At 44.0% G+C, this 23,856-nt stretch overlaps 1 protein-coding gene across 1 annotated transcript in view; it reads left to right on the top strand.

Annotated features, from left to right (window-relative positions):
• The window catches only part of celf4 (CUGBP, Elav-like family member 4), a gene marked incomplete at its 3' end in the record, with an annotated part of 184,713 nt that overhangs the window by 44,703 nt on the left and 116,154 nt on the right, over positions 1-23,856 (top strand). Inside the window, exon 2 of the mRNA XM_083770401.1 lies at positions 101-183. Within this exon, the coding sequence (XP_083626527.1) occupies positions 101-183 (83 nt within the window). The remainder of the gene's footprint in view (positions 1-100; positions 184-23,856) is intronic.

The following is a 23,856-nucleotide window of genomic DNA, read 5'->3' as shown; positions in this document are numbered from 1 at the left end:
TCCCCAGTTAGCGTACAGTATAACATAATTATCTCTTCCTCTCCTCCTCGCCTCATCTCTCTCTCTCTCTCTCTCTCTCTCTCTCTCTCTCTCTCTCCAGGCTGTGCCTTCCTCACCTACTGTGCCAGAGAGTCGGCCCTGAAAGCCCAGAATGCTTTGCATGAGCAGAAGACGCTGCCAGGGGTAAGTCCAACAGAGCAGCAGGGGGGCCGCAGTGGAGCACACACACACATCCCCTCCCCCTTCCTTAATACTACACACACACACACACACACACACACACACACACACACACACACACACACACACACACCTTCCTTAATACTATACTGTACATACACAGTTCCCCATGCAGAAAAAACCCTGCTCTCTTTCATACCACACGCCGCACGCACGCACGCACGCACGCACGCACGCACGCACGCACGCACGCACGCACGCACGCACGCACGCACGCAAACACAACCTGGTCTATATTATATAAGGTTCTAGAACCTTTTCAAGTCAAGGAACATGTTTTATGCCATGCAGGGACCCCTCAGAAGAGAAACAAAATAGCAAATAACAAGAGCATTATAGTCCGACAACGTGGCTTCGCGTGGTGTTAGGGGTTAATTTAACCCATTTAGACGTGAGGACGCGTCTGTGTCACCTTACAGCTTTAACCACTTTAACCAATATTTTAAACTTTTAAACTGAAAAATAGCAGATCTACAAGCTCTGCTATTTTTGAAAAATCGTGAAAATGTATGCAAATTTTGTAATATATTTTCTTTCACAGTGAAGGTTTTTTTTTAACTCAAATATTTGCTTCTGGGGAGTCCCTGCAAACAACATAATTTTGAGATGGGCGTCCGCGGCCAAATACGCACTGCTGTTTTTTTTTTTTTATTGTCATTATTTAGATTTGTAAAATCTGGTGTTAGGTCGTAATGGGTTAAGGACAGGGTTAGCGATGGGCCGAGTCGGACCGACGTGCCATCACAATAACATGCCATCGGAATAATAATGTACAGTAGACTACAGATCCATGTACAGTAGACTACAGATCCATGTACAGTATAGACTTCTACATGCTGTACCAAAATGTAGGGCTTTAAATGGTTAGAAACAGAAATGCGCACGCACACACATACACACACACAGGCACGCACGCACGCACACACACGCACGCACGCACGCACGCACGCACGCACGCATGCACGCGCACGCACACACACACACACACACACACACACACACACACACACACACACACACACACACACAGACACACACACACACCACACACACACACACACTTATTTCAAATCCAACGGGGACTCACTGTATTCTTTCCACACTTCAGGTTCTGTTTATCATACACTGCACATCAGACGTGTGCACACCCCCTTTCCCTCTTATAAACAGTCACCCCCCCCCTTTCTCTCACCCCACCCTCTCGCTCCCCCCTCCCGCCCCTCCCCCCCTCCCTCTGACAGTCACACAAACCCACAGGGAAAGCCACACAGCATCACATTAGCGGAGCACACTATTTATAGTTCTTTCAGTCTGAGTGTGCCTGTGAGGGCGTGTGTGTGTGTGTGTGTGTGTGTGTGTGTGTGTGTGTGTGCGTGTGTGTGTGTGCGTGTGTGTGTGTTCGTGCGCCATGCGTGAGTGAGAGGACAGAGAGAGTGAATGCATGTGTGTGTGTGATGGAGAGAGTGATGGAGAGAGAGCGAGGGGAGCAGGTGGTGGGTGGTACATTTGTACATTTATTTGCATGCTCGGCACTATAGGAGTGTGCAAGGCGAGAACGCACGTACTGTACTGTACACACACAACCACATCACATGCTGTCAGGAGACGTAGCCATGACACTCACATGTACTAATAAACACCACTGTATATGAACAGTCTTGAAGAGTCATGTTTTTCATAGCGTCACTGTCGGACAGAAACCTCCTATCTCCGTGTTTGAACTTTTTGTGTGTTTCTTTCGTAAATTAACCCATTCTGACCTGAGATCAGATTCACACGAGGTTTCCACTGGACACACACTGGGTCTGATGAACCCATTCTGACCTGAGATCAGATTCTAAAAATGTCAGTCGCTCTTCGATTTTTCAAAAATAGCAGACCTACAAGCTCGTATCGCGCCACTCGGTGGCGCGATATGAGCTTGTAGATCTGCTATTTTTCAATAGCTAAAGCATAACATGATGCTGACACCAAAATGGGTGCCCGTTCAGAATGGGTTAACGGCCCTGTACGTGATCATACTACAAACGTCACAAAACACCATTACAAGCATAATAATATAATAGGATATCTGTTGCGAAACGTACGTAAACGTCGCGTGGCGCGACACGATTCGAGCTTTTTTGTATTTGTTTTTCAATTTGAATCTGAGAAGATTATGAGGTTTCCACCTGGCTGACAGACAGACAGACAGACAGACAGACAGACAGGCAGGCAGGCAGGCAGTACTGCAAAGTTGAACTATACGTTTTATTTCATTTTATGTTCTTGTTTTCCTTGCTATAGTCTCTATTTTAAACTGCATCCCTGTGGGATCGATAAATACCTTACCTCATCTTATGACTGCGTGCGCGTGCATGTGCGTTGTGCGGTGTGCATTGTACGTGTGCGTTGTACGTTGTGCGTGCGCGTGTGGGTGTGTGCATGTGTGGGCGTGTGTGTGCATGTGTGCGTGTATATGCGTGCGTGCGTGTGTGTGTGTGTGTGTGTGTGTGTGTTTTGGTGTTGGGGGGAAGTTTTGATGCGTCTCTGTCAGGCCTGGCTCGGTTTGCTCTGTTCGTTTTTAATGACGCCTCCAGGGAGGCTGACAGTCGCCGTGTTGAGGCGCACAGCCCTTTGATGTGAATGATTATGACATCACAGACGTGCAGCCACAAGAGGAGTGAAGGAGTGGGAGGATATGGGGAGGGCACGTCCTGCCTTCTGCCATTTATTCATTTATTTTTCTGTCTCTCTCTCTCTCTCATTCTGAATAATATTCCAGCAGGAAGGGAGAGAGAGAGAGAGAGAGAGAGAGAGGAAAAGAGACAAGAGAAAGAAAGGGAGATTACGGTAAATATTTGCCAGAATGTGAGTTATTTGCCTTTTTGTTCGCCATTGTCTGACACAATGTCGAATATATGAGTGTAATAATGGCTTCTTTTTTGCACTCTATTCATCCGTACTTTATTTTACTGAAGGTCTAGATTCTAAACCATTGGTCTTCGACAGGGAGGGGGTCCGGGGCCCCTATAGGGGTAGTCCCTCACATTTATTACAGCCAAGTCTTTTTTTTTTTTTTTTACATAACATCCTATAGCTGGGGTGAATATTCGCCAAAATCTATCGATCTAGAGCTTGTATATAGATCGACTATTTTGTGTGTCGCGAACAAACAACATTTTTAGTGCTGTTTTTTGTGTGGCTTTCGACTTTATTTTATGTTTTTATAGAGGGACAGACAGTAGGCTGACAGGAAATGGGGAGAGAGATGGGGGGGGGGGGGCATGCAGTAAAGGCCGTCAGGATCGGGAGTCAAACCGCGGCCACACTGCCAGACTGGATTACCAGCCATGGCTGCCTGGACAGCTGAGCCACGGCCCAGGCCATCGTTAGGTAAATTTAACATACATGTTTTAGTCACTATTAGTCACTACTAGCGTATAGGACTACAGCCATATACCGCAAATGGAGTTAATTGGAGTGACAGTGAATCAACGTTGTTTTACTGTCGAGGAGCGCTAATTAGCGGCGCTATACCGCCAGTAGAGAGGACGGTGTTTGATGGATGCAGAATGAAGGTTCAGTAAACTAATGTAACTTCATAGGACGGGCCTTACAGCAGTGGAGGAGGAAGTAAAAGTAGCACAGTGTTTGTCACACTTTGACCTTAGCGTTTGGCCGAAAGGCACCGTTTGAAAGATACTGAATCCAGTCACCATGTAGTCCTTGATGCAGAGGAGAAGTATTTTAAATACTGAATCCAGTCACCATGTAGTCCTTGATGCAGAGGAGAAGTATTTTAAATACTGAATCCAGTCACCATGTAGTCCTTGATGCAGAGGAGAAGTGTTTTAAATACTGAATCCAGTCACCATGTAGTCCTTGATGCAGAGGAGAAGTGTTTTAAATACTGAATACAGTCACCATGTAGTCCTTGATGCAGAGGAGAAGTGTTTTAAATACTGAATCCAGTCACCATGTAGTCCTTGATGCAGAGGAGAAGTGTTTTAAATACTGAATCCAGTCACCATATAGTCCTTGATGCAGAGGAGAAGTGTTTTAAATACTGAATCCAGTCACCATGTAGTCCTTGATGCAGAGGAGAAGTGTTTTAAATACTGAATCCAGTCACCATGTAGTCCTTGATGCAGAGGAGAAGTGTTTTAAATACTGAATCCAGTCACCATGTAGTCCTTGATGCAGAGGAGAAGTGTTTTAAATACTGAATCCAGTCACCATGTAGTCCTTGATGCAGAGGAGAAGTGTTTTAAATACTGAATCCAGTCACCATGTAGTCCTTGATGCAGAGGAGAAGTGTTTTAAATACTGAATCCAGTCACCATGTAGTCCTTGATGCAGAGGAGAAGTGTTTTAAATACTGAATACAGTCACCATGTAGTCCTTGATGCAGAGGAGAAGTGTTTTTTATTCACCTTCTTACAACTGTGATGATAACTGAAATAGAACAGAAGTATTTACAACTCTTAACCCATTTTGGGGCGGGAACACCTTTTGGTGTTTTAACTAGCATTATGTTGTACTTTCAATTCACCCATTCACACACCGATGGCGGCGGAAACCATGCAAGGCACTAGCCAGCACATCAGGAGCAATTTGGTGTTCAGTGTCTTGCTCAAGGACACTTCGACACAACTCTGGGGGAGCCCGTGGCCAGAGGGAGGCAGTATAGAGACCAGGATTACTGCATGTTTTTTTGTGAGTCACACAGACCATGCCTCCTCTGGATGTTTTATTTTTTGCCTATTTGTTTGCTATTGTTTGACACAATGTTGAATATAAGTGCTTTTTTTTTGCACAGGGGGGGGGGGACTCCTCATGCGTACATGTTTTCTTATCTTGTTGAAGACCATTGGTCTTCAACAATATTGAAGTGGTTACATAACTGGGAATACAAATTAACATGTATTCAACGTATTAATAGATAATACAGTATAACAAACAAACAAAAAATTTTGTGCTGATTTGTGCTGTGGAAAAAGTCCATGAAGGTACCAAGTTATGAAGGTGCTAACGTACCAACATTATTTAACAGTTTGAACGGTCAACACAAGTTTATACAATAGTGATGTGGTGGGGGTCTCAGCTTCATTTCTCAAAAGGGCTCCTTGGCCTGAAATGTTCTGAAGACCCCTGTTCTAAACCAGTGTTAGTTATAGGTACTTTTAACATTAATGTTTTAGCCATCATAGTGTCACTATAAGACTACATCCATACCGCAAATGGAGTTCATTGGAGTAACAGTGAATCAACGTCGTTTGACTGCAGAGGAGCGCTAATTAGAGGCGCTACCGCCGGTAGAGAGGACGGTGTTAGGTTTCCGTTTGATCGATGCAGAAGGTTTAGTGAACTAATGTAATTCCATAGGACGGGCCTTACAGCAGTGGAGGAGAAGGAAGTATTAAGTAAAAGTAGCACGCTATGGTGTTACGGTGAGAGGCATGTATTCAAATGTTTTGAGTGCAAAGGTATAGGCCTACTTTTTAGAAAAACGTTCACACGCCTATGGCATAAAAAGCAGGTGCCTATAGGCAAACAATTGCACATCAACAATAAAAATAATACTCCTTTCTTTATCCCACGATTATTGTAAGGCATTGTTTCACCATGGTGCCAATACCTAAGCTGTAATAACGTGTGCTACGCTCGGTGGTCGACAAGCGTTGTGAGTGAGATCGGCTATTTTCAGATAAAATATAAATTGAGAATATAGTCCAGAGGGACTCCTCCACTGCAGTGTTTAAGTGGTTAACTGCTTTATACAGTAGGACACGCTACACAAGCAACAGAATAAAGCAGAGGACTCTGGGAGGAGACAAGGAGACTTGTCTTTTTGATGCAGCCAGAGGTGAAGCGAGGTAAAACAGAACAAATGACTTCATTAAGGAGGGAAGGGGACGGACGGACGGCCACTTGGCCTCCTCTGTGAAAGGCAGGAGGACATTTTACTGTGTGGCACCAAAGACACGCCACAATGTACCCAATGCTTCCCTCCTCTCTCTCTCTGTGTGTCTGCCTCGCTCTCTCTCTCTCTCTCTCGCTCTCTCTCTCTCTCTCTCTCTCTCTCTCTCTCTCTCTCTCTCTCTCTCTGTCTCTCTCTCTCTCTCTCAACTCAATTCAAAGCATCTTTATTGGCATGACAAAAATGTCAAAGCGCCCAAAACATAAAACAATTTGAAAATGAACAAACACGCACGCACGCACGCACGCACGCACGCATACACACACAGGCACACAAACTCGAAAATCACACACGCAAACTAAAAAGTCACCATGAATGTGTTTTCCGTCTCAAAGCCCCCATGGTGTCACAGTGCTTTTTTCTCTTTTTTTCTAATCATCAAAGTTGCTCCCACCAACCTTGATGTCGTAAAGTGTGTTTCTGTCGCAGCCAGAGCCATGGTGGGCCTTGCATGGAGACGAGGGAATTTGGCTTCCCGGTAAAATTCATAAAATGAACGTCTCTCTCTCTGCCTGGCTCTCCACATGCAGTCAAATAAATGTCTAATGAAACTCTCCATTGCAGCCACTAATTCTGCTCCTATATATTCCGACTTATGGAGGTTTGAAAATCCTGCTTTGAACCGAGGTAAGTGGAGAAGAGTCGTGACGTCTCCCATAGCTGGTGGTGACGGAGGTGTTGCATAGCAACCGGATCAATGTTATCAGCTGCTCTGGGGCTCAACCACTATATATACACAGAGGGAGTATACGAACATGTTCGTACCTGGCTGATAAGATCCCATAGCTGGGGGTCCGAATATATTCTATACCTCGCAGAGAAATAATTAAAAAGATACTATATTAAGAAGATACTATATTGCCGCCAGGTTCACACTGGCAGCTGCATGGTTCACACTGGCAGCTGCAGGGTTCACACTGGCAGCTGCAGGGTTCACACTGGCAGCTGCAGGGTTCACACTGGCAGCTGCAGGGTTCACACTGGCAGCTGCAGGGTTCACACTGGCGGCTGCAGGGTTCACACTGGCAGCTGCAGGGTTCACACTGGCAGCTGCAGGGTTCACACTGGCAGCTGCAGGGTTCACACTGGCAGCTGCAGGGTTCACACTGGCAGCTGCAGGGTTCACACTTGCAGCTGCAGGGTTCACACTGGCAGCTGCAGGGTTCACACTGGCAGCTGCAGGGTTCACACTGGCGGCTGCAGGGTTCACACTGGCAGCTGCAGGGTTCACACTGGCAGCTGCAAAGCAAACGCCACGTATCGATGCATCGCCGTTGAAGTGTTGATCAGCGCGCTTGTGGACGTCTTCATGCGTTGAGTAAGACAAATATAAAGCTTTCCATATAGGCTATAGCTTTCCCCAATTAGGCTACAAGCAGGAATGTGTGATGAAAGTGGAAATTGTGAAACAACACGTATATAGTTTATATAGGCTGTGAAGGTAGTTGAAGCTTAGCTCAAAGTGGATTGCATATAGCTTCGTAGCAGCTCCAAAATGTATAGCACGTCATTTTGACTCTTCATGTTGACTGGTTTCCATTGAAATTGACTGTATAGATGTGCATCTTTGTCTCTAGTACGACCATTAAAAAGGAATGGTATAGAGTCCCGGGCGGCTGGCTGGTAATCCAGTCTGGCAGTGTGTGCCGCGGGTTCGACTCCCGATCCCGACGGCCTTCACTGCGTGCCCCCCCCCATCTCTCTCTCTCCCCATTTCCTGTCAGCCTACTTTTATACCTATACCTCTATAAAAAAGAAAACAAAGGCGAAAGACAACAACAAATATATCTTTCAAATTGAACGGTAGACTGTATAGCTGTACATCTTCGTGTCTATTGCTTCCATTGTAAATGAATGGTAGACTGTAGCTTTGTGACTGCCAGGGTAAGTGCAACACAAGGACTTTACGATGATGCTGTAAATGTAGAACATGAACTGAGGACTGCTCTGTGCGTGCACGTGTGAGTATTGTGCATGGGAGCGTGTGTGTGTGTGTGTGTGTGTGTGTGTGTGTGTGTGTGTGTGTGTGTGTGTGCGTGTGTCGAAGACAGGGAGATCGGATAAATCGGATAAACGAATTGGTTGCAAAGCCAACCGAGACACAGCGTGACATGACAGAGTCGCTGTACTGCAAAATCACACATCATGAATTCTCACACATTTTTACATTCATGTCGTTAACCCATTCTGAACGGGCACCCATTTTGGTGTTAGCATCACGTTATGCTTTAGCTATTGAAAAACAGCAGATCTACAAGCTCATATCGCGCCACCGAGTGGCGCGATACGAGCTTGTAGGTCTGCTATTTTTGAAAAATCGAAGAGCGACTGACATTTTTTAAATCTGATCTCAGGTCAGAATGGGTTCATCAGACCAGTGTGTGTCCGGCGGAAACCTCGTATGAATCTGATCTCAGGTCAGAATGGGTTAACAGAGTTGGCTTCTGCGTGCAAATCAATTCACGAGAAACTCAAAGGGATTGATTGCATGCGGAGCACATCGTCGCTGTTGGGCAGAACTCTCTTGTCTCCATATTTCAACTTTTTATCATTTTCTTATCTTTTTCTTTTTTTTTGTAAATGAACGCCTTTGTTTCATCATACAAGAATAATAGCAACAATACTGACCTACAAAGACCAATAATTGCAGTATACCGCAAAGGTCAAATTAGCCTTTGTGATTTGGGAGGACAAACAATTATACCTCAAGAAGCAATTAGTGTAATATCATCACTTGTTTGCCGATAACACGTTTAGCTGACCAGTTGAAACACTTTTAAACACATTGTCGGACATTTTTTCCCCCCCTGTGGTTACAGAATAGCTCTATACAAGCTCGCAAAACACAGCCTGTATGTAGATCAGATATTTGAATTTATTGAATAATAATTAAAAGGAAACAGGTTTTTTTTTTTTTTTGGGGGGGGGGGGGGGGGGGGGGAGAACATATAGTACATGTTTTCCATCCAACAGCAACTAAATGCAACAGTATCACTGCAGCTGGTTTACAAGCACTGTACCCACTGTACCCACTGTACCCACTCCAGCCTGAATGCACAGAAATGCACCAGAGACTGTACCCACTCCCAGCCTGAACGAATTGCAATTCCGTACATATATATCCCATTCTGAACGGGCACCCATTTTGGTGTCGGCATCATGTTATGCTTTAGCTATTTAAAAATAGCAGACCTACAAGCTCGTATCGCGCCACTCAAAAATCGAAGAGCGACTGACATTTTCAGAATCTGATCTCGGGTCAGAATGGGTTATAATCAGACCAGTGTGTGTCCAGCGGGAAACCTCGTATTAATCTGATCTCAGGTCAGAATGGGATATACAAATCTGTACATATATGTATACACTACTGTTGTTTTGACGGTCGTGACGGAGGTGTGGCTTTCACTAGTACGTGAAGTGCTATTTCACCGTGGCTGGTTCAGGCCCGGGTGAGTTCGGGTATTACATCATTTGCTAATTCTGTCCCTATCGGGTTTTACAACTTGTGGGGCTGAGTCGGCTCTACTGAACTTCGCAACGCTCGACAAGACGACTATAGCGGCGGGCCCTTGCGGGTCGCTCGGTGGTGTCTCGTGTGGCTCAAGTTCGGTAGCGACCAGTGGCGTGCACAGATAGACACTAGGGGGTGCTAGAGCACCCCCTGCCCTTTTTGGCAATGTGCACTCTTAAAAAAAAAAGAAAAAATAAAGTTAATTTTTTTAATTTGTGGTGTGTGGGCCATGCGGTGACATTGATCAAATCTTGATAAAAAAACGCTTCTACTATATTATTTAGGCCCCCACAATCTAAAGCTATGTTTCTATGTCAGTGGTTCTTCGATTAAAGAAAAATAGCAGACCTACAAGCTCGTAGCGCGCCACTCGGTGGCGCGCTATGAGCTTGTAGATCTGCTATTTTTCAATAGCTTAAGCACCAAAATGCGCTGCACAAGGTGCCCTTTTTTTTCACTTGAGCACCTGCCCCTCTAAATGTCTGTGCACGCCACTGGTAGCGACGGCGCCCCTCCGCCATTAGTATATATGGGGAGGTGTTTCAGTGTCATATGTACGGATTTGGGGGTTTTCTATAAAGTCGTGTGTGTACGGAATTGCGAACATATCTTACTGTTTCTGTGGGATATCGGGTTGCCCGCTCTGTATAGCTGCCAGTATACGAACAACACATCACACAGTATAGTCGGCTCTAAAGGGCGGGGGGCGGGGGGGGAGAAAAGAAAGAAGGTCAAGCCAATAGCAGGTATACAAGCGTTTGGAAGCGTTCCTGTGTTGCTTGTCCAGAGTCACAGCAGCGCCAGGAGATAAACGGAGGGAGGTTTGAGAGGGCAGAGCGCTGCGTGACACGGGGTCGTCTCACCGCTTGTCACGCCCCAAAACCTCACATGTACACAAATACCGTTCCGTTCATTTTTTTCAAATATTTGTAAGAATATAGCAGATCTACAAAGGTCACAGCGTGACGCAGAGCGACACGTTGTGACCTTGTAGATCTGATATTTTTTGTTCACACTGTTCACACTATTTAAAAAAGTAAAATAAATGGATACGAGGTTTCTTGCCAGACAGCCAGGGTTAAAACGGGGAGCTTTCCCCACAGCGGGCCGGTCTGTCATATTTATGACCCCCTCCTCTCTCCCCCCTCTCCAGTTTCAGACCCAGAGTACAGCAAGAGGCATTAAAAAAAAGCCTCTATTGATTCTGGCAAAAGGCCCTTACGAGTGGGAGTGTTTCTCTGTGCACGTGTGTGTGTGTGTGTGTGTGTGTGTGTGTGTGTGTGTGTGTGTGTGTGTGTGTGTGTGTGTGTGTGTGTGTGTGTGTGTGTGTGTGTGTGTGTGTGTGTGTGTGTGTGTGTGTGTGTGTGTGTGTGCGTGTATGTGTGTGTGTGTGTGTGTGTTTGCGTGTGTGTGTGTGTGTGTGTACTGTACTCTGTTAGAGGGCGGGGTGGTAGCATTAGCGCTAGTGTAGAAGGTACAAACCACCGGTTACAAAATACCCTTGAGCAAAAAGCTTCCCTCAAATGTATAAACAGTCACATGCGCACACACACGCACACGCACATGCACGCACGCACGCAAATCACACACACACACACACACACACACACACACACACACACACCCTACTGGCACACTATACTGGCATCCACTCAAGCACGCTGTCAGATATATGGGCCCTGGCACAAACTACGGTATACCTCCACACAAGTACAACACAGTGCACGAGAGCACCATGCATTACTCCATCCCACAACACACACGCACACACAAGCACACACACACACACGCACGCACACACACACACGCACGCACATACACACACACACACACACACACACACACTCGCATGCACGCACGCACGAAGGCATGCACGCAGAGAGAGAGAGTGAGAGAGAGAGAAATACAGTGTCAATTGATTCATATTGTAATAGTGAGCCAGATGAAAAAATACAGAACACTGTGAATCAATGCATTCTTTGACAGGGATTTTTACACACATGCATGCATGCATGCACACACGCACGCATGCATGCACACACGCACGCACACACACACACACACACACACACACACACACATACAAACACTGACATATTTTTTCTGCAGCCTGGGGGCAAACAAACAGAGGAAAGGTCTGGAAAGCAAATGAATAGCGATGAAGGTGGTGTGCGTGCGTGCGTGCGTGTGTGCCGGGCGTGCGTGCGTGTGTGCATGCGTGACACAGTGTGTGTGTATGGGGGGGGGGGGGGGGGGTGTGTATGGGGGGGGGGGGGGGGGTCAGGGAGTGGGAGGAGAGGCCCAGGCGAGGTTCCTCTACTGACAGACCCTCCCCCCTTCTCACTCAGACGAGAGGATGAGAAGTCTGGAAATCCATGGCATTGATTGGCTGCATGCGACCCAGTTTCATGGCAGCTTTTTCTCAATAAGTCGCCCCCCTATTGGTCGATAACCTGCCAGGCTTCCCAGGTGAGGGGAGGGGAGGGGGGATGATCAAGGTATGTAGTGTGATCAGGTACAGGAGGGCGATCCTCATTTGCGGACAAAAAGCACAGACTATATGAAGATAAGAGGTTTCCTGTCCGACACCATCCATGTAAGATTTGGTGGGGATTTGGTTTGACTAGAACCTTCCACTGTGAGGTTAAGGAGCGAGGCAGGAGGCGATGCCCTAATGTGTGTTGGAAGGAAGGCTGCGCCATCTTGTGTCATATAAAGTCTAAACACCATACACGCCGCATTACCATTGGGCTCTGGGCCCTGATGTCACAACCTACCCCATTTGCCAAGTGGATTTGGAGCAGATTGTATGCGAAATGTGTGTGGGGGGAAATATATATATATATATATATATATATATATATATCAATTCAGAAAATGATCCTCAGCCACCTGCTTGCTGGGGAGCGGGCAGGCAGTTCCGTTTTTCTGTTCCAAAACTAATTTGTGAATATAGGTATAGCACATGGCACTGGATGTAATGATGACCCTTATGTGAACAACGCATGTATAAGTGCCAGAGCTCTGTCATGGCAGACCTCCATACTGTAGTGGCTTTTAGAGGTTCTAAGAGCAGAGTTCTGTCATGGCAGACCTCCATACTGTAGTGGCTTTTAGAGGTTCTAAGAGCAGAGCTCTGGCATGGCAGACCTCCATACTGTAGTGGCTTTTATAGGTTCTAAGAGCAGAGCTCTGGCATGGCAGACCTCCATACTGTAGTGGCTTTTAGAGGTTCTAAGAGCAGAGCTCTGGCATGGCAGACCTCCATACTGTAGTGGCTTTTAGAGGTTCTAAGAGCAGAGCTCTGTCATGGCAGACCTCCATACTGTAGTGGCTTTTAGAGGTTCTAAGAGCAGAGCTCTGTCATGGCAGACCTCCATACTGTAGTTGCTTTTAAAGGTTCTAAGAGCAGAGCTCTGTCATGGCAGACCTCCATACTGGAGTGGCTTTTAAAGGTTCTAAGAGCAGAGTTCTGTCATGGCAGACCTCCATACTGTAGTGGCTTTTAAAGGTTCTAAGAGCAGAGTTCTGTCATGGCAGACCTCCATACTGTAGTGGCTTTTAGAGGTTCTAAGGGCAGAGCTCTGTCATGGCAGACCTCCATACTGTAGTGGCTTTTATAGGTTCTAAGAGCAGAGTTCTGTCATGGCAGACCTCCATACTGTAGTTGCTTTTAGAGGTTCTAAGAGCAGAGTTCTGTCATGGCAGACCTCCATACTGTAGTGGCTTTTAGAGGTTCTAAGAGCAGAGCTCTGGCATGGCAGACCTCCATACTGTAGTGGCTTTTAGAGGTTCTAAGAGCAGAGCTCTGGCATGGCAGACCTCCATACTGTAGTGGCTTTTAGAGGTTCTAAAAGGGAAATCAGCATTGAGAAGGGAAAAAAACGTTCCCGGGGCTGATTCTCTTGTTATGCTTTTGAAAAATAGCAGATCTACAAGCTCATAGCTTGTAGGTCTGCTATTTTTCAGAAATCGTGAAGAAATGCGGCATAAAATCTTTGAATATATTCTTTCAGAGCGAACCTTTTTAACTAAAATCTTTGCTTCTGAGGGGTTCCTGGAATAACATATTTTCAGATGGGGGTCGATGGCCAATTACATATAATTCTTGGGGTCCTTGACATGAAATATTGACCACCACTGATACAGAAACATGGGTATTTCAGAAAACATTTAGAGGACCTTTTTTTAAATTTCGACGTCAGGTCTAAATGGGTTAATGCGAGTTAATGTAATGAAGTCGTGGTACACGGAACACTTCATCGTGTTGTCGCAGTCTCTCAAATCAACTCGACTCAAATCAAGTCCTTCCTTTGAGATTCTATTGATCAACAAAAGCATACCATTATGGCGGATCAATAATACTTCTTCCCCAATAAACGGCTCCCCGGTGGCTTTCTCTCCCGTCATCAGTTCCACAATAAAAGTCCCTTTTGGACTTTGTGGCGGTCACGCAAGAACCGTGTACCTCAAATGTTTCAACACAAAGTTCTGAACTTGGACTTGTAACTTTGGAAATTAAACGTGTGCGTGCGTGCGTGCGTGCGTGTGTGTGGGATTTATAAATATTGAACAAAATGAAAAGTATTAACAAGAGCTTGTGACTAAATAATAACTATATTGGATCCATTGGAATACATTATATATTATTTATGATTTTGTTTTTCATTTCCTGAACGAAGTCACAATTTTGGACATACAAGGTTTACACCCGACAGCGACGACCCTTGTTCATTGCTCCTTTGCTCTTGCCAAAGCATTAAGCAAAAAATAAGCTGCTCTTCCTTGGTGTTTAGCCCACTCAGGCACAGTCTGTTTATGAGATTTGTGACTAAATTAAATTTTAGAAAATAAATGCCCTTGACGGGAATGCTATTCAGATGAGAAGTCAGCAATCCATCGTTGGCACTGCAGTGTGCCCGTATGATAATTATTAAACGTTTGTGATGTCATGACAGGTCTTAGAGAGGAGATACATTTCCTGCCGGACTACAATCCATCATTGTAGAAGACTCCACCATTAAAAGACTACAAAACCCATAAGTCAGCAGTAGGGGCAGCCAGAACAATGGTTTCAGCTGAATGATATAAGCTGATTGCTCCTCGTGACGGAGCTGAAAGGGACTAATAGTTAAGTTAGCCACATTTGTGACCAATCTGCAAAACAAATGCTTAACAATAGCTTTCTTCACAAATGTGTTCATAAAGGTGTCTATTATCAACAATCTATATGCAGGCAAAATTTACAATCTGCTTTAAGTAGCATGTGACGGGTCAAACTAGGGTTTTTTCATGATTCACTCCTTGGGCTAAAAACGGCCAAAGCCATCATCACAAATGTGATGAGTCATCACATTTGGAAAAGTTGCTATGGCCGTTTTTAGTCCAAGGAGCTATTTATTGGTAAATTGAATAACCTGAGTTATACAGTAATCCGCTGCATCTGTGCGTCAACGACACAATCAGATCTCCACAGCCCACTTACTGTAGGCCACTTTTAGACAGCAACAGTCTCCATCGCTAGTTGCTACATACATAGTACATACTGTATGTATTCGTAGGATGTGCGGGGCGAGGCAACGCTTGCTCATTCAAGGAACTCAAAATATCACGACACCAATTTAATAAACATAAGCGCTGTGAGCCCACCATGATGGGCCATGATGTCACACATTTTGCGGACTCATCGTTTGACACCAGTTTCCATGGGGACGGGAAGAGATGGCATTTTAAAAAAACGTACACACACTGGAAGGAGTTTTCACTTTGTTATATGTTTTCAACCCCCGAAAGCGCCGTTGTTGTTGTTGTTGTTGTCTAAACAGACCTCTGCACTTTTGCCGTTTTCTATGGACACCGTTCTGGTGTAAACGGGGCCTGAATGCTATGCTGCTGCTGTCGGTCAGCCTGTTAGCGTCAGGACAGACCAGGGTTCTTGTGAGGCTCGGGGCCTCGTCGTTAGGACAAGCGCCGCCAGGAGTGTACTTTACAGCCAGTTTACTCATCTCCACTGTTGCTTTAGTGTCACACAGTGTGACAGTTTGTCCAAGTTTATCTAAAGCAAACGCTTTTCCGCTAGTGTACTGCCAGGATAGATTTGTCGCTGTGGGGCAGAAAACTCTCTCTTATCTTCAGAGTTTAACTTTTTTTTCTAAAATGAATGCCCTCTATTGCCTATAGGCTCTTTGATCAAATACTACACAAGCTGCGACAATAGCAGATAAAGTTCAGAAATGTGTCGCATTGGGATGTGTGTGTGTGTGTGCCTCTCTGAATCGCTCTCTGTCTCTCACTCGCACGTGCACGCGTATGCACACGTGGCCCATAATAAGCATGAGGTTATGAAATGAAGCAACATTTTAAAACAGTATTTCTTTTCCTCTGTCTTTTTGGGCCTGTTTCGGTTCCCTGTGGCTTAAAGCCATCAATACTCATAAACTATGCTGTTTTCATAACAGTTAAAAGTCTCCTCTCAAAATGACAATTTCTTGGAAATTACTTGGAATATGAAGTAAAACTTTTTTTAATGAAACAGCACTATTCATTTGCTATATACTGGTGGAAAAAAGTATCTTTGGAAGCAATGTAATTATCTGTCCCTTTGAAACAGAGGTATTAAACAAGGGACATGTCAACTATACCGAAAGTGGTTTCATAACATTTTGGAACAAATCATTTCTATAGTGTTGCAAAAACTGTCTGGAAATTCTCTGTTGCATAGTTGTGAATGTGAGTTGCAGTTAACCCATTTTGGGTGGGAACCCCTTTTGCTGTTAGCATCATGTTATGCTTTAGCTATTGAAAAATAGCAGATCTACAAGCTTGTAGCTTGTAGGTCTGCTATTTTTGAAAAATCCTTAAAATGTGGCGCAAGTCATTGAATATATATTTCAGAGAGAACATTTTTAACTAAAATATTTGCTTCTGGGGGGGTCCCTGAAACAACATATTTTGAGATTCCGTGAGATTCCGTGGCCCAATAGAAATAATTCTGGGGGTCCTTGACATGAAAAATGTTGAGCACAACTGACCATAGAAACATGAGTTTTTGAGAAAACTATTAGGATTTAGAAGCCTTTTTTTATCGACCTCAGTCCAAAATGGGTTAAGTATTCTTGTATAGCTATTTTTGATGCTAAACTGGATTATAAATACACATTGTTTCACCACCATATTGCAGAAGGAGAGAGAGAGGGGGGGGGGGGAGTATCACACAACCCCAGTGAGAACAAGGGCTTTTATAATGAGAACAACTAAAAGAGAAATGATTGTGTCAGTTCACAGCAAAGGCCAATTATCATGCGATGCTTGCATTGCTGTTCTCTCCACTCGCTGTTCCTTCATCATATAACCCTGATGGTGAGCAACATTCAGCAGATCACAGATGGCACGGAGACAACTTGATGAACGCAAAAACATTCAGAGCTGTGATTTCTTTGCAGGAAGCAATGTCGGTGACACATTCGGTGGCAGACAACGCTGTACCGGAATTGGCAATAGTAGCTATATATACAGTTTAAGTTATTCTATTTTATAAACCCGTTTCAAGGAAACATCAACGGTATATACGGTCATGAGGAAAACTTAATCCATTTAATAGTAGTTTCCATTAAGACAGACAGATTGAACCTAACATCATACTTGATATTTATCTAACTATATTTATCTATGAGCTCACAAAACGTGACACGTTGTGAGCTTGTAGATCGGCTGTTTTTGGCCAGGAGGTTTGGTGGTCCGTCTTCAAGCGGTTAAAATGAAGTCATATCGGTGAATTCCAAATAATATTCTGGATATTCTGCGCCGCCCCCTGGCCTTGGGCCGCGGTCACAGCACCCACTTTGAGAACAACATGCTCAATGCGAACGCAGGCTTATATATGCCCTCTGTCTGAGAGGTTATGATGAGGAGGATGAGGAGGAGGAGGAGGAGTTGTTAGGAGAACGGCGGATAAACAGCTGCTGATGAGAGAGCCGGTGGGTCGGCAGACGCGATAATGACACTTGGGGGCTGGCCGGGCTGAGCTGAGGGGGGATATATATACTGGGCCATGACTCAGGCAGCTTTTAATAATTGATGGTAGCCCGGGCCTCCAGATTGGCCAGTAATTGTATTACAGGTCACTTCTCAATAGCAATTTGCGAAAGTTGTGGTGATGTTTGCTGGGTGGCGATCAATAGACACTGTCCAGAGAGATGATGCAGTCTGTATGCCTGCTGCCACCCCCCTGCGCTCTCTCTCTCTCTCTCTCTCTCTCTCTCTATCTGTTTTATCTTTCACTCATGCTGTTTCTTCTCTCTCTCTCTCTCTCTCTCTCTCTCTCTCTCTCTCTCTCTCTGTTATCGCTGTTCACTGTGTATCACAAATAAATCCTATACTCTGTTCAGTGGATCTCTTATATACTGTATAGGTGCAGGACTCTGTCTGACACTTTAAAGCATAAAAGATCACATGAAGATTTAAAATATTGAATGCGCTAAGGGATGCCGTGAGACTCCGCTAACAGCCGCCGTTCCATATTATGGGACTTCATTTCCACACTTCCACAGAGCAGGTCCTCTAGCTGTTCCACCCAGTAAAAATCATCTTAATGTCCAAGGGACCATTTGTCCATTTTGTAAGTCTTAGCTGAGAATGAGAATGGTCATGGACACAAATAGACCCCTTATGGGTCTTTAACTCTGAGAGTAGTGTATGTATCACAGCACAGGCATGCCTCTCAATCCATTACGTGCTGTACAACAATGCAACAGAAAAATTATAATAAACTATCATGGTCACTATCATGTCAGTATCATGGTCAGTATCATGGTCAGTATCATGGTCAGTATCATGTCAGTATCATGTCAGTATCATGTCAGTATCATGGTCAGTATCATGGTCAGTATCATGTCAGTATCATGTCAGTATCATGGTCAGTATCATGTCAGTATCATGTAATTATCATGTCAGTATCATGTCAGTATCATGGTCAGTATCATGTCAGTATCATGTCAGTATCATGTCAGCATCATGTCAGTATCATGGTCAGTATCATGGTCAGTATCATGTCAGCATCATGGTCAGTATCATGACAGTATCATGTCAGTATCATGTCAGTATCATGTCAGTATCATGTCATTATCATGTCAGCATCATGTCAGTATCAGGTCAGTATCATGTCAGCATCATGTCAGCATCATGGTCAGTATCATGACAGTATCATGTCAGTATCATGGTCAGCATCATGTCAGTATCATGTCATTATCATGTCAGCATCATGTCAGTATCATGGTCAGTATCATGTCAGCATCATGTCAGTATCATGGTCAGTATCATGTCAGTATCATGTCAGCATCATGTCAGCATCATGTCAGTATCATGTCATTATCATGTCAGCATCATGTCAGTATCATGTCAATATCATGCAGTATCGTGCCAGTCAGTATCATGTCAGTATCATGGTCAGTATCATGTCAGTATCTTGGTCAGTATCATGTCATTATCATGTCAGTATCATGTCAATATCATGTCAGTATCATGTCATTATCATGCAGTATCATGTCATTATCATGCAGTATCATGTCAGGCAGTATCATGTCATTATCATGTCAGTATCATGCAGTATCATGTCAGTCAGTATCATGTCAATATCATGTCATTATCATGCAGTATCATGTCAGTCAGTATTATGTCATTATCATGTCAGTATCATGCAGTATCATGTCAGTCAGTATCATGTCAGTATCATGTCAGTAACATGTCAGTATCATGTCAGTATAATGTCAGTATCATGTCATTATCATGCAGTATCACGTCAGCCAGTAGCATGTCAGTGATCATGTCAGTATCATGTCAGTCAGTATCATGTCAGTATCATGGTCAGTTGTATGAAGACAGATTGCAATTGTGCGAAGTGCTCCTTTAAACGAACACATTTCGCAGTGCACCCGCCATGCTTTATCTCACTGGAGTTATTTACTGTTTCATTGAAGCTCTCTCTCTCGCTCTCTACTGTATAGCACAGAGGAGAGGAAAGTGGAAGAGACAGTGGATTTTGCATGCTCTAAATACAGCCTGTGTGTGTGTGTGTGTGTGTGTGTGTGTGTGTGTGTGTGTGTGTGTGTGTGCGCGAGATGCTACACTTCTCTTTGTAATGTGCGTGCATGTGCGTGTGTACACATGGGACCATCTATGAGAATGCATTTCTATGCCGGCAAACATCAAAGATATTCCCTCTATCGCGCACATGCGCACACACACACACACACACACACACACACACACACACACACACACACACACACACACACACACACACACACACACACACACACAGCCCCTGCCCTGCATGCAGTAAAATCACAAGTGTGAATGTAACTCTGAGAGAGTCATTATTGTGTAAAACCCACTGTTCATTTAAACTTTAAAAGGTCAACCTTTAGCACTCAAAAGCATCACGAGTATAGTTTCCACCTTGCAGTTCTGCTACTCTTGCTATTTTTATATCCTGAAATGTACCAGGTTTGGTTTGAGGTTGAGGTTTCCACATGACACAGACGATTATGAGCCGTCTAATGGTGGCCATTAGCTTGTTTGGTGAAATTATTTGGTGGGGGAGGCTTTTTAAAACCTCCATACTGGAGTGGCTTTTAGAGGTTCTAAGAGCAGAGTTCTGTCATGGCAGACCTCCATACTGTAGTGGCTTTTAAAGGTTCTAAGAGCAGAGCTCTGTCATGGCAGACCTCCATACTGTAGTTGCTTTTATAGGTTCTAAAAGGGAAATCAGCATTGAGAAGGGAAAAAAACGTTCCCGGGGCTGATTCTCTTGTTATGCTTTTGAAAAATAGCAGACCTACAAGCTCGTAGCGCGGCACCGAGTGCCGCGCTACGAGCTTGTAGGTCTGCTATTTTTCAAAAATCGTGAAAAAATGCGGCATAAAATCTTTTAATATATTCTTTCAGAGCGAACCTTTTTAACTAAAATCTTTGCTTCTGAGGGGTTCCTGGAACAACATATTTTCAGATGGGGGTCGATGGCCAATTACATATAATTCTTGGGGTCCTTGACATGAAATATTGACCACCACTGATACAGAAACATGGGTATTTCAGAAAACATTTAGAAGACCCTTTTTTAAATTTCGACGTCAGGTCTAAATGGGTTAATGCGAGTTAATGTAATGAAGTCGTGGTACACGGAACACTTCATCGTGTTGTCGCAGTCTCTCAAATCAACTCGACTCAAATCAAGTCCTTCCTTTGAGATTCTATTGATCAACAAAAGCATACCATTATGGCGGATCAATAATACTTCTTCCCCAATAAACGGCTCCCCGGTGGCTTTCTCTCCCGTCATCGGTTCCACAATAAATGCCCTTTTGGACTTTGTGGCGGTCACGCGAGAACCGTGTACCTCAAATGTTTCAACACAAAGTTCTGAACTTGGACTTGTAACTTTGGAAATTAACCCATTCTGACCTGAGATCAGATTCATACGAGGTTTTCACTGGGACACACACTGGTCTGATTAACCCATTCTGACCTGAGATCAGTTTAAAAAAATGTCAGTCTTTCTTTGATTTTTCAAAAATAGCAGACCTACAAGCTCGTAGCGCGCCACTCGGTGGCGCGCTATGAGCTTGTAGATCTGCTATTTTTCAATAGCTAAAGCATAACATGATGCTAACACCAAAATGGGTTCCCGGTCAGAATGGGTTAAACGTGTGCGTGCGTGCGTGCATGTGTGTGTGATTTATAAATATTGAACAAAATGAAAAGTATTAACAAGAGCTTGTGACTAAATAATAACTATATTGGATCCATTGGAATACATTATATATTATTTATGATTTTGTTTTTCATTTCCTGAATGAAGTCACAATTTTGGACATACAAGGTTTACGCCCGACAGCGACGATTCTTGTTCATTGCTCCTTTGCTCTTGCCAAAGCATTAAGCAAAAAATAAGCTGCTCTTCCTTGGTGTTTAGCCCACTCAGGCACAGTCTGTTTATGAGATTTGTGACTAAATTAAATTTTAGAAAATAAATGCCCTTGACGGGAATGCTATTCAGATGAGAAGTCAGCAATCCACCGTTGGCACTGCAGTGTGCCCGTATGATAATTATTAAACGTTTGTGATGTCATGACAGGTCTTAGAGAGGAGATACATTTCCTGCCGGACTACAATCCATCATTGTAGAAGACTCCACCATTAAAAGACTACAAAACCCATAAGTCAGCAGTAGGGGCAGTCAGAACAATGGTTTCAGCTGAATGATATAAGCTGATTGCTCCTCGTGACGGAGCTGAAAGGGACTAATAGTTAAGTTAGCCAAATGTGTGACCAATCTGCAAAACAAATGCTTAACAATAGCTTTCTTCACAAATGTGTTCATAAAGGTGTCTATTATCAACAATCTATATGCAGGCAAAATTTGCAATCTGCTTTAACCCATTCTGACCGGGCACCCATTTTGGTGTCGGCATCATGTTATGCTTTAGCTATTGAAAAATAGCAGATCTACAAGCTCATATCGCGCCACCGAGTGGCGCGATATGAGCTTGTAGGTCTGCTATTTTTGAAAAATCGAAGAGCGACCGACATTTCTAGAATCTGATCTCAGGTCAGAATGGGTTAAGTAGCATGTGACGGGTCAAACTAGGTTTTTTTTCATGATTCTGAATCCATTGCAAGCATTTGTTCTGCACGAAAAAAAAAAAATCCTTGGGCTAAAAACGGCCAAAGCCATCATCACAAATGTGATGAGTCATCACATTTGGAAAAGTTGCTATGGCCGTTTTTAGTCCAAGGAGCTATTTATTGGTAAATTTAATATCCTGAGTTATATACAGTAATCCGCTGCATCTGTGTGCCAACGACACAATCAGATCTCCACAGCCGACTTACTGTATAGGCCACTTTTAGACAGCAACAGTCTCCATCGCTAGTTGCTACATACATAGTACATACTGTATGTATTCGTAGGATGTGCGGGGCGAGGCAACGCTTGCTCATTCAAGGAACTCAAAATATTACGACACCAATTTAATAAACATAAGCGCTGTGAGCCCACCCACCCACGTGGGCCATGATGTCACACATTTTGCGGACTCATCGTTTGACACCGGTTTCCACGGGGACGGGAAGAGATGGCATTTAAAAAAAACGTACACACACTGGAAGGAGTTTTCACTTTGTTATATGTTTTCAACCCCCGAAAGCGCCGTTGTTGTTGTTGTCTAAACAGACCTCTGCACTTTCTTTTTTTGCCGTTTTCTATGGACACCGTTCTGGTGTAAACGGGGCCTGAATGCTATGCTGCTGCTGTCGGTCAGCCTGTTAGCGTCAGTGAGGCTCGGGGCCTCGTCGTTAGGACAAGCGCCGCCAGGAGTGTACTTTACAGCCAGTTTACTCATCTCCACTGTTGCTTTAGTGTCACACAGTGTGACAGTTTGTCCAAGTTTATCTAAAGCAAACGCTTTTGCGCTAGTGTACTGCCAGGATAGATTTGTCGCTGTGGGGCAGAAAACTCTCTCTTATCTTCAGAGTTTAACTTTTTTTCTAAAATGAATGCCCTCTATTGCCTATAGGCCCTTTGATCAAATACTACACAAGCTGCGACAATAGCAGATAAAGTTCAGAAATGTGTCGCATTGGGATGTGTGTGTGTGTGTGCCTCTCTGAATCGCTCTCTGTCTCTCACTCGCACGTGCACGCGTATGCACACGTGGCCCATAATAAGCATGAGGTTATGAAATGAAGCAACATTTTAAAACAGTATTTCTTTTCCTCTGTCTTTTTGGGCCTGTTTCGGTTCCCTGTGGCTTAAAGCCATCAATACTCATAAACTATGCTGTTTTCATAACAGTTAAAAGTCTCCTCTCAAAATGACAATTTCTTGGAAATTACTTGGAATATGAAGTAAAACTTTTTTTAATGAAACAGCACTATTCATTTGCTATATACTGGTGGAAAAAAGTCTTTGGAAGCAATGTAATTATCTGTCCCTTTGAAACAGAGGTATTAAACAAGGGACATGTCAACTATACCGAAAGTGGTTTCATAACATTTTGGAACAAATCATTTCTATAGTGTTGCAAAAACTGTCTGGAAATTCTCTGTTGCATAGTTGTGAATGTGAGTTGCAGTTAACCCATTT

This window comes from Protomyctophum parallelum, assembly GCF_964188405.1.
Source record: "Protomyctophum parallelum genome assembly, chromosome: 8".
NCBI lineage: Eukaryota > Metazoa > Chordata > Actinopteri > Myctophiformes > Myctophidae > Protomyctophum > Protomyctophum parallelum.
The sequence above is the reverse complement of the archived record's forward strand: the minus strand, read 5'-3'. Positions and strand labels throughout refer to the sequence as shown.